Source organism: Dermochelys coriacea, chromosome 7 (genome assembly GCF_009764565.3).
Source record: "Dermochelys coriacea isolate rDerCor1 chromosome 7, rDerCor1.pri.v4, whole genome shotgun sequence".
NCBI classification, from domain to species: domain Eukaryota; kingdom Metazoa; phylum Chordata; order Testudines; family Dermochelyidae; genus Dermochelys; species Dermochelys coriacea.
In genome coordinates, this window is record NC_050074.1 from 76,169,606 (window position 1) to 76,181,765 (window position 12,160).

The 12,160-nt window shown below is 36.8% G+C and overlaps 1 protein-coding gene across 1 annotated transcript in view; it reads left to right on the forward strand.

The window, feature by feature from the left end:
- BICC1 (BicC family RNA binding protein 1) overlaps positions 1–12,160 on the forward strand; it is a 229,681-nt gene that overhangs the window by 190,504 nt on the left and 27,017 nt on the right. Inside the window, exons 6-9 of the mRNA XM_038411732.2 lie at positions 2,394–2,447; positions 3,658–3,852; positions 5,015–5,266; positions 11,838–11,969. Coding sequence (XP_038267660.1) covers positions 2,394–2,447; positions 3,658–3,852; positions 5,015–5,266; positions 11,838–11,969 — 633 coding nt within the window. The remainder of the gene's footprint in view (positions 1–2,393; positions 2,448–3,657; positions 3,853–5,014; positions 5,267–11,837; positions 11,970–12,160) is intronic.

A 12,160-nucleotide genomic window follows, 5' to 3' on the forward strand; every position in this document is an offset into this window, starting at 1 on the left:
CACTCAGACTCTCTTCTTCTGTGTCCTCTTTGTATAATTTATTCAGGTCCCCTCCAGCAACTCCTGTACAGTGCAATACAACAGATCTAATATTTGACCTAATTTCCTTCAGCCCTGTTTATCAGTACCCTGGGAGGAAAAGAGATCTCCCTTCCTTTGGATCTCCTTCAAACTGGGCACAGCCAGCTAGCCCTGTTCTCCCTCCCTGCCCCTTGCTTCCCAACACTTCCTTCCTTCCTTTTATCAAGCTAGTCATCTGATGAGCCAATTAGTTGCTTAACTCATCCAGCCTTCCTATCTGATTAACTAATTCCTTCCTATTTCCTCAGTCAACCGTAACAGGAGGGAACTAATTGAAGCCACAGTGATCAGAGTGCTGTCCCATCTGTTAGGCTTCAGCGATCTGTCACAGAGTCACATGAAGAGCATGTGGTGTAAATGGAGGGAGTAGACAGGAATTTTCTGCTATAAGAATATGCCAAGTAAACTAAAGACCAAAGTATGTAAGATCGTGATTAGGCCTGCTATGACATTTGAGTCAGAATGCTAGCCAATCGGGAAGAGAAGAACAACTTCTTCCACTGCCAAAATGAGAATGTTCAGATGGATTCCGGGTAAGATGAGCTGATAGACTATGCAATGAAATGGTACAGCTATGATACGAGAAGCCCTCATCATAGGAAAGGTGAGGGAGTATCTACTGAGATGGCTGGATTATGTGAGGTGTGAGATAAGGGATAAATTGACCAGAAAGTACAATAGCTAGTCGTCACAGTACAAAGACCATGGAAAGACATAGAAAAGGGTGGTTTGGGATGATGAAGAAGGTTGATGTCAGCTTGGAAGATGTGCTTGACAAGAATGCTTGGAGGTTGTGAGAGGGTGCTGATTAGAAAGATTGCAGAATCAGCCCCCTGCTATGCCAGCCCCATTTAGGTGAATAAAGAGGAGCTGGCTGGTAAGAACCTGCCCTAATTGGGGAATGAGGGCCAGCTGCCAGCCCAATTAGCCCAGGGCTAATTGATATAAGCTGCTTATTCCATTTTTAAGGTATTCTATAATTATTTTTGTTTTAATTATTTTTTGCCTGGCTTGTATACGTTGATGGTTATGGAAATTAACTCTTCATATCTAAATCGGGTGTGGAAATCAATGGATTATTCTAGGTGGACTGAAAGAAAATCTGTTTTTGCCAAAAGTTCTCCTTTATGAATAGATAGGGACAATAAGTGATGTGTTTATCAAATTCTTTCATATATTCAGAGGACAATCATTCAGTATAAGAAAGTGGTAGAGAAGCAGGGCATCTGGATTACTGATGTTTGTTTATTTTTAAAATTTCTAGGTGTTTTTGGTATGTTAAAAGTTATTTAGAAAGTTTGTAGATGTCTAACAAAAATGAAAACATCTGATGAATCAGTTCAACTTTATAGTGGTTATTAGAGTGAAGATTGCTTGTTGAATTATAATACATCAAAAAGAATCTTGCTGTTCTATACTACCAAATTTAAAGGTCATTTTTACTTTCCAGTCTGTCATTATAGCATACTAATAATTTATTCAGGTTTTTTTTAAGTGGCATATTCAGTAAAATTCCCAGTGGCAACTTAGGATGTCATTTTAAAAAAAATATATGTTCAATATCAACCTTAAGGACTAATATACAGTTGCAGAACAGGAGGACTTGTGGCACCTTAGAGACTAACAAATGTATTTGAGCATAAGCTTTTGTGGTCTACAGCCTACTTCATCAGAGGCATGCAGTGGAAAATACAGTAGGAAGATACATATATACATACATACAGAGAACCATACACACTATAATGAGAGAGATCAGTTAAGGTGAGCTATTACCAGCCGGTGGGGGGAGAACCCTTTTGTAGTGATGATCAAGATGGGCCATTTCCAGCTGTTGACAAGAACATGTGAGGAACAATAGGGGGGGAAAAATAAACATGGGGAAATAGTTTTACTTTGTGTAATGACCCATCCACTCCCAGTCTTTACTCAAGCCTAATTTAATGGTGTCCAGTTTGGAAATTAATTCCAATTCAGCAGTCTCTCATTGGAGTCTGTTTTTGAAGATTTTTTGTTGTAATATTGCAACTTTTAGGTCCTTTAAAAGTTTATGACTATGTTGAATTTTGATTATAGTTTCTTCCATTATTTGTTCAAAGTTTTCAGAATATTGTAAGAGTTTTGTAGCATAAAAATCAGTATACAAAAGTAACCCTTTACTGGAGGGATTCAGTTTTCAACTACTGTTTTAAAAAATGCCTTCTACACCAACAGAAGTACAATACATATCAAAAATAACACAAATATTTGGAGAATTTTTCAGATACTTTATATGAAAACTTAATACTATGTTGTCTGTGTTCTGACTTTTTCAGGTGTCTATTGCAGGACAACCCGCTGGAGTGGAGTCTGCCAGAGTTAGAATACGGGTAACTTTGTATTTCCGTAACTCACATCTCAAAGACACTGGAGATAGAAGAAGTTGAGGGATAGGAGTGGGAAATGATAGTTCAGTTCTGAGTATTCTAGGTTTGACTGGCTCTGTGTTGTGGTCCCTGTGCAGATCATATCATAAAACCCAAAATTGCAAGAAAATGTCATCAATATTCACAATGAGCAGTCATTTGTTTGTTTAATCTTTTTAATTAGCAGATTTTAAATAATAAAATAAGCATAAAGGGCTCATGAGTTGTGTGTACACATGTGTTACAAATATATTAAGAATGTTAGCATCCACGTGGACAAACTACAAAATACTGAAGTGACTCTTGTTTAGTCACCTTATGTTACCTAAACTGATTTAAAGCCTGAATTTAGTGTCAGCTATATAAACCAGATTTGATCTTGCAGTCCTTTTACTAAGAATTATGTGGTAAATTCTGCCTCTGCAGAGGTAATTTAGTTGCCTTTGATTGAATTTTAACTGTTATATGCAGTAGGTGTAGCTAATGTGAGGGACTGTAGCAAAATAAATCCATCCCCACCAATCACATTCTGTACTTATTTCCCCCATCATAACACTCAATCACTTTTGATTTTATATGTATCTCACACAACTGTATTTTGAACCGTATGACATATTATGGACGTTTTAATGTTCTATACTTGTACGTACATTAAGGCTGTATGTTTGTTGGCTATGATGGTTGTGACAGAAACCACGACTTATAGGACTTTTCCATAAAAAGTCATTGTTTTTCTAACCCCAGCCATTCCTCTATGGAGCAAGATCCCTGCATGAATTTTCACAAATGTAGCTCAATATATGTATGTAAGTATAGAAGAGTGTGGGAATGCCATGGGATTTTTTTTGTTTGTTTTTTAACTTTCTTTATTTGAAAAAAAAAAAAAACCTGTGGCTTTTTTGCAATTTTTCTAACGAAGTATGACATTCTCACCTTTTCCCCAACAAGGTAATGAATTTTTTCTATTTGTTTGTGATAGCAAACAACTTGCCTTGGATGATGTCACCAAACTTAAGTTTCTTAAAGAGAGCTCAAGGAGATTGTAGATATTCTAAATGTTATCACAGCAGAGTGACAGAAAATTCTGAATTTTTATTAAAGTTGTGGTAGGCTGAGTAAATGTGATTGTGCTTCGAATACATGCAATGATTTTTTTTTCTCAATCTCACTCTAGGAGCTGCTTCCTTTGGTACTTATGTTTGAATTACCCATAGCTGGAATTCTCCAACCCATCCCAGATGCTAATTCTCCCACAATTCAGCATATATCACAGACTTATAACATTTCAGTTTCCTTTAAACAACGTTCTCGAATGTACGGTGCTACTGTCATTGTCAGAGGGTCACAGAATAATACTAGTGCTGTGAAGGTAATACATTTCACGGAAGTTATTCCAGATATCCTAAATGTGTAAAAACTTAGTTGCTTAAATGGTGTCTTGTTGCAATACCCTGGTTGATCAGGAAGGCATTTATTTTATAGCTTTTAACAATTTGGATGCACTGATCTTAAATGTTTTAGGGTATTGGTTTTTTTATAAAATAGGATTTGTGTATTTATAGAAGAACGTTTTCAGTTTGAAACCTAATTTTATATGTTTACTTCAGTTTAAATTTTAAATATATCCGAGACCTTACTCAGGCTTTAGGCACTCTGAGAAATGATTAATATCGCAAGCCAAAATTAAAAACTGCTATACCAGAGCAGGGGCCAATCTCACCTACCACCAGAAACAGCAAGTAAGCAAAAAACGTAAACCAATTGACAAACCAAATCCTAACCCCCGCATACCTGAGCCCTCCCCAAATGGTTAAATAGGTGGACTTGCAATATTACCCTAAAGGCCAACAAATTTTGGCTATTTCAGACAAAGGGGGAAACAGTGAATTCAAAAGACATGGAAGGGGCCAATCACTCAGGACATGTTGTTAACAGACTTTTAAGCTAAAAGCAAGGGAGCTCCAGCTTAGTATTTCTATGGATGACAGCTGTGGTAGTATGGCACAGAGAGAGAAGGTGGTGTCAAGTAGGTAGGTTTCAAGTCCATTAGGACTTCATAGACCTAAACGAGGGTCAAATCTTGCAACTAGATTTGTTCAGATATACCTATTGGCTTTAGTGTGACTGCATGTGGGCACAGGTTCCCCCTATGTGGAACCAGGGGCAGGACTGAGGCCAAGACATTAAAGGCCAGATTTTTAAAGGTATTTAGGTGCCTAAAGATCCAGATAGGTACCCAATGGGATTTTCCAAAGCACCTAACTTCCTTTGAGTTCAGTGGAGTTCAGATGCAGTTCAAGATAAGTTAGGTACAGTCCAACTCTTTCTGAATTACAAGTTAACTTGATTTCAAACAGAATAGTTTTTTTTTAACATTAGTAAATCCTTTGTATGTTGCTGCTTACTTATTCTGGAATGTGAAATGTGGGGTGTCTAAATCAAATGTAATCTGATGAAATTCTTATTTTGTATCCACCGCTGTGCAGTTTTGGTTGTTTCTCTATAATCTATTTTCTCCTATTTGTCTGTAGGAAGGAACAGCCATGCTTCTGGAACACCTGGCTGGTAGTCTGGCCTCTGCAATCCCTGTGAGCACGCAGCTCGATATTGCAGCACAGCATCATCTCTTTATGATGGGTCGAAATGGCAGTAACATCAAACATATCATGCAGAGAACTGGTGCTCAGATCCACTTCCCTGACCCCAGTAATCCACAAAAGAAATCTACTGTCTACCTCCAGGGCACTATTGAGTCAGTCTGTCTTGCCAGACAATATCTCATGGTAAATATTTCAGTGACGTCTGTATGAAAAATGTCAAATAACTAAAAGAAAATACCACCAGTTCTTGTGTATTTATGATTCAAATGCAAATGACTTTCTGTACTGGAGCAAAAGAAATATTTATTTACATGACAGAATACTGATTGAGATGAGCGCTCGTCTTCTGACAAAAAGAAAAGGAGTACTTGTGGCACCTTAGAGACTAACAAATTTATTAGAGCATAAGCTTTCGTGAGCTACAGCTCACTTCATCGGATGCTGTAGCTCACGAAAGCTTATGCTCAAATTTGTTAGTCTCTAAGGTGCCACAAGTACTCCTTTTCTTTTTGCGAATACAGACTAACACAGCTGCTACTCTGAAACCCGTCTTCTGACAGTGTTTTATGAAATAGTTTCTATGAATTGTAGTTGTCTTAGATCTGATTTTCTCAATAAATGTGTTATATACTATCATGATAAAAGATGCATTACCAATATGAATGACATAATTAAAATTGGTTATGATGGTGATGTTACCAATTAGAAAGCAGAAATTGATATAAGCAGTTCTTTTCTTCCATTAATGTCCAGCCACCTCTTTTTTTCCATCGTTTTGTTAGTGCAATAAATGAGCAGCTTTTCTGTGCCAGTGAGAGAGGTTGCTTGGCATGTGTGTGTACCAAATGATCTTTTTTAGGGCAGGTTTCCTTGGAAGTAGGAGATGATCAGATACCTTGAAGACACTTGCTTGCATACTAGCAGGTTCTACATTCTTTAGTATTGTATTAGTATTAGCAGTAGAACTGTCAGAAATTTTCCAGTAAAACAGTTTCTTTGGAAAATGTCAATTTGCTGGATCAAAATGTTTTGTTCTGAATCCATTACACACCAAGAAATAGGCAGGCTTCCCTTGCAGTTCAGGAGGATGGCAAGCTCCCGGCACTGAGGCATGGAGCCTACCACCCCGTGGAGCCAGGAGTCTGCAGGTGGTGGATTTTCTACTCCACAGCAGGAGCCATGGTTACTGCAAGGATTTTTGGGCTGCTAAGCTCCATGCTCCATAGCAGCATCCTTGGGAGAGCCCTGTCTGGAGCTGGAACTCTCAGGGCTAGCAATCCTGAGAACCCAGTCAGGCTCACTGTTATGGAGCAGCTAAGTGAAATTGACAGGAACGTTAATTTCCTATTTTGTTTCAGGAACACCATATTTCAGTGTTCTTTAAACAAAATTATTGGGGATCTTTGGTTCAATGGAAATTTGCTTCCCCTCCCCCCAAATCAGAATAAAAGCAATATTTTGAATAACAGTATCCCTTGCAAACCAAATCTCCCTGAGCTTTGGCCAGTTCTAATTAGCAGTACTATTTCTTTAACAAGGCTAACCATATTGGGGGGGGATATTTGTTTTGTTTTTACAGGTACAATCTTAATGAACCGCTAGTGCGACTGACTGCAGCTTGTAGGTGGTCTCGTAATATTAAGAACAACAATATTAGTCTCATAACAATGACAACTGGGGCTTAGGACCGATACAGAACTCTGATACAAGAGGATTTCAAGTAATTAACAGACATTTGGTGAAGGTGTTTAGTAACTGATCATTATTTCTGCAAGTGGCATATTTGTGTTTCACCTCACTGAGAATAAAATGGGTTAGGTTTTTTTTAAATGAAATAACTGATTCAACTAGCCACATCATAACAATCTCTTTAGCCACTGTTTGCGTAATGTTTTCAAGTTTTACAATTAGTTACATCTATCACTAGTGAGTTTGTTTTAAGGCTTGAATGTTAAGCTTTTCATAGTAAACATAATCTGTAGTATAGTAGTCTTTATCTTTACATTAGTCGCAGTTTCTGAGTTTAATAGAGGCTTCTAGGAGAGGTATGGGGTATGATTTAGAGCTGTGACTGCCAAGACTGGGTGCATTATGATTGGAGTTGGTTTATTATCTCATGTGACAAAGAAAATTACCATATGATCAAGACTAACATACAGAAAACGTAGGAATATCACTTGTTGATGTAACCTCATTGCACTAGATAAATATATACAATTAATGAATAAAAATAAAAAATGAAGTTTGTATTAGAGACATAAGTATTGCAAGCCGTTATATTACTGACTTCTAAAACCCCATGTCTGTACTGTTTTGAGCTATTCGTCCTTCCTTTACCACCTCAACATACATACTCCATCTGAACTGAAAGAGAGAATATCTAGAGGGAGAGTGTGTGTATCTGTGTACATGGTTATCTATATTATAAATAATATTTAATAGTGTATTGATTCCTTAATAGACATGCTTATAAATACTGAGAGACAGCTTTCTATGTATATCATCAGTGAGCTTCAAACTATGCTACTCCGATTGTCATTCAAGCTGGAGAAGATAGGGGAGACAGTAGTGTCCCAAAACATAAATAAGAATAATATTCAAATACCCTTTGCTGCATGGAGGAAAGGAACATCAGAAACTATTGAAAGGTTTTTAGAATATTGCAAATTCAACTTTCTGGTGGTAAAACACTGCTAATTTCTATGTGCTCAGAGCTACAGGACATCTATAACCCTTAAGTATATTGACCTAAACTGAGGAACAAATTGAGATTTAGTTTGTCCAACCTGGCATTGTTCCATTTGTTTTGAAATATTTACTCATGTTTCCAATTTTGTAGCTATAACATGTTTTTAAAAGCAAGCATTACAAAAAATAAATGGACTTTTTTAATGTATGCTAGAGTCCCTATATTTGCTAGGTGATATGATAAAACTGAATGCATTTTTAAAAGGAGAAACTAATGAAGTGTGTGTGTGTGTGTGTGTGTGTGTGTGTGTGTGTGTGGAGAGAGATTAAAAATTAGGAGCAAGAGATATTTGCTAATTTAACAGTTTTTATTTACTACTTTTATTTAACCTGGTCAGCTGCATGGCATAAATAGCTGCATTCATTCCTTGGATCTTCTAAAATAAATTTCAACACAGTGTTTTTTGGCTCCATTCAGTGGACTCAAATTTCTATGTTTTTGAGACTTCTGTGGTACCAGAAGCTGTCTAGCTATAGTCAGATTTATTATTGGCTGCTTCCATCTTTCCTGGAAGCAGGCCAAATAGGTGCTGATGTTGTCTCTGAGCTAGACAACGAAACTATCTCATGATTTTTGTAATAATAGATTTGATGGCAAAATATACAACAGTGTGAACTGTTTTCCCATGTAGCCATTTCTCTGAGCTTGTCAATTTCTATAAGCAAACTTTACATGGCTCCCTAAAATCAACAAAGACAAACTAGGTAGCCTAAGCAAGCTTCCTGTGAACTACTGAAGTGCATGATACTGTAAGGGATCAGCAACCTTTGACACGCAGCCTGCCAAGGTAAGCCCCCTAGTGGGCTGGGCCGGTTTGTTTACCTGCCATGTCCGCAGGTTTGGCTGATAGCAGCTCCCACTGGCTGCGGTTCACCACTGCAGGCCAATGGGGGCTGCGGGAAGCGGTGCGGGCCGGGGGATGTGCTTCCAAAAGCCACAATATGCTGAACCCTTTGGGATAGGTGATATGTATGTTTCTTTTAGGCTATAAAGGTTGGATAAACTACACAGAAATATTGATAACTTTTAAAAGCAATTCACCACTCGCAAAATGAAACTGAGAAACTAATATTGTGGATGTAAACTAATTATTTATATTGATTCCTATATGTGTCCAATGTACTAATTATTTAATGTGACACAAACATGTCATACAAGATTTTAATAACATATATTACATTCCTTTTTATAAGATGCATACATTTTGAGGACTAAAAGTTAATTTGCATTATTCTTAAATGTAAATGTTAATATAAACCTGACATTAATACAAGTTTTACACAAGTTTACTCACCGAAAAAGCCATGATTTATATCGATTGCAGGTACCCTTAAGTTCTGACTTGGAAAACCTTCCACATTCCAGATGTGTGCTAATCAGAGAACTACATCACTTTGCCACTAGCTTACACATTTTGATCTTTATGAACCTCTAGTGTCCAAATATGACTGTTCAGATAATATCCATATGAGAAAGTGGTAAATGGCAAACCATAAAAGAAAAACAAGTTTATATTGTGACTCAAAACAAAAACTTATTGCCATCTTGAGTTGAGAGTTTTTATTTTTTTAAAGAAGCCAACAGTTAAAAGCTCAGCATGTTGTCTTCTGGGGGGTTTCTTTGGTTTTTCCTATTCATCTGTCTTTTTCTCAGTATTTCAGTATTTAGTATCACTAATCAGTAGATCAAGAAACTTAATTTCAATGACTGCATAAAATTTTATTTATGATCCATTTGCTCATAACATTAGAGTATTAATTTATTTTTCATATTGAAAAGTTAGTTTTGTTTCTTTAATCTCCCTCAAAGAACACTCTCTGGTCCATGAAAAAACCTGCTTTTGGCGAGGGGAGGGGGAAAGCCTTCCCATTTAGCATTGGCTTCCTTCTGGTTGGGCATATTTGCTCTCTTTCCTTTTTTCCAATACCATCCCCCAGGTGTTATAAACATAACAAAACTACAGTCCAGCCACCAAATCATGTTGCACGCTTATTAAAACTTACTTCCCGATTGTAAAATTTCAATTTTAGGCTGTTTTGTTTTCTTGACTTTTAGTTGAATTTGTTTATTCAGATGCTTATTGAGTAATTACATTTTTGGCTTTACAAAAGCTGTTGGAAAATCCAAGTATGACATGTGCTCAACATTTTTCTTACCACGACAAAATGGATTATAGTGGGGATTATTGATTTGAGCGTGTTGTTCATGACTATGGCTTCTTCAGCCAAGTTGACTTTCTGAAGTCAATCTGCTTTTCATAGTCTTCTCAAAGCTGATCCCCTAAAATAGTGTGGTTTTCTGTTTGCTTAAGCTTGAATTAGTTATATGGACCAACCTGTAACTTTTGACCTTCTTGGATTATTATTTTTGAAGCACTCTTATCTGCTTTTCATTTCTCCCGATATTCCTTTTGAACTTCGGTGAACTTGGAGGGTATTTTCTTTTATACATTGTTAGTTATCTGAATATAGTCTGTTTAAAAAAAATTAAACATATGCCAGCGTCTTTTTTAAAAAAAAAAATAGGTGCCTAAATTGAGGGCTGCAAAGTCCATATTCACGTGCCTATGTGAGTAGTCAGATGTTTCAAAAGTGCTGGGCACCTACCAGCTACCAAAATAATATTTTCATAAATGAAGGGCTAGGTTTTAGGGAAATGAAAGGTATGGAGTACAAGTAGTTTGGAAGTGGAAGTGCAAAGGTAGTAAAGCAAAAGAGTCAAATATGACAAAATACTATGGCTGAGATTTTCAGAAAGAGCTCTCCGTATTTATACACCTAAATAAGTGGCTTGGCTTCCTGCTTCTGCCTTCACTTTCTGCTCTAAACTGCTGAGTAGTGTAGTTTCACTATGTTGAACTGCTGCTGTTTTCCTGGTTACATTGCTTGGTGGATGAAGTGATTCTTGTACAGTCTATGGAGACTTTGAAACCCTTTGGAAAGAAAATATAAATGTGTGATTATCCAGAACTGATATTGTTGGGGTGAAGAATCATGTTTTCTTTCCTTTTTTGCATAGTATGCAGCACGCATTTGCTACTCTCTATATGATGATTGTTTTCTTCTCGGTGTTGTCATATTTTAAAATCTCTTGAATTTCAAAAGTGTTGCAGTTTAATCTCTGAAAATACAGATTTAGCTACTCAGTGGTGAGGTAAAGGGAAATTTTATTAGCGATTTTACAATCCAGAGGGATTTTCTTTTTCACAGTTATAACATTCTTTTTTCCTCTCACCCCAAATATGATTTTAAGGTTAACAATATGACCAAATAATGGTATTGCTAACTATTCTCTTGACAATAGTTTGTGGCAATTAGACAGTACATACTTTCAAAAGTCGATCCTTCCAACATCCATAATTTTGTAACCCATGAGTTAAATCTTTGTAATGTATAACCCGTGAGTTAAATCTTTGTTCACTATGTTCACACTCAGCAAATCATCATATCCTCAAGCTGTCAAACTCTCTGAGGAACAAGAACAGGAGTACTTGTGGCACCTTAGAGACTAACAAATTTATTTGAGCATAAGCTTTCATGGGCTACAGCCCACTTCATCGGATGCATAGAATGGAACATATAGTAAGAAGATGATAGATACATAGATACAGAAAACATGAAAAGGTGGAAGTAGCCATACCAACTGTAAGAGGCTAATTAAATACCTTCTTACTATATGTCCCATACTGTGCATCCAATGAAGTGGGCCATTGCCCATGAAAGCTTATGCTCAAATAAATTTGTTTATTTATTTGTTTGTTTATTTAATCTGAGGTGCCACAAGTACTCCTTTTTGCGGATACAGACTATCACGGCTGCTACTTTGAAAGCTCTGAGTTTTGGTGTTGTAGGAGGTAATACTGATCTTGTAGAATTTCATTTTCACTATTTCAATCAGATCTGCTAAGATCTTGAGCTACATAGGACAAGAAATGTTGACTGTTGTGTTTTAGCCAATGTTGTATTTGGTACAAGAGTACTTTATCATTTGGATTTAACTTTCCAGGGTTGCCTTCCTCTTGTGCTGATGTTTGATATGAAGGAAGAAATTGAAATAGAACCACAGATTATAACTCAGCTAATGGAACAATTAGATGTCTTCATCAGCATTAAACCAAAGCCAAAACAACCAAGCAAGGTTGGTGAAAACCTAAACTATTTTTTGTAAACTATGAGGTATGTTCTCTGTACACAAGACCCCCATAGCACTATATGAAATATTGAACACTTCATTCGTGGATATTGCATTTAAAGGAGCCATTCACTGTTTTGTCTTGTCCTTGCTTTGGTACTTCACTGGTGACATGACCAAATTCTGTTCTGTTCAAA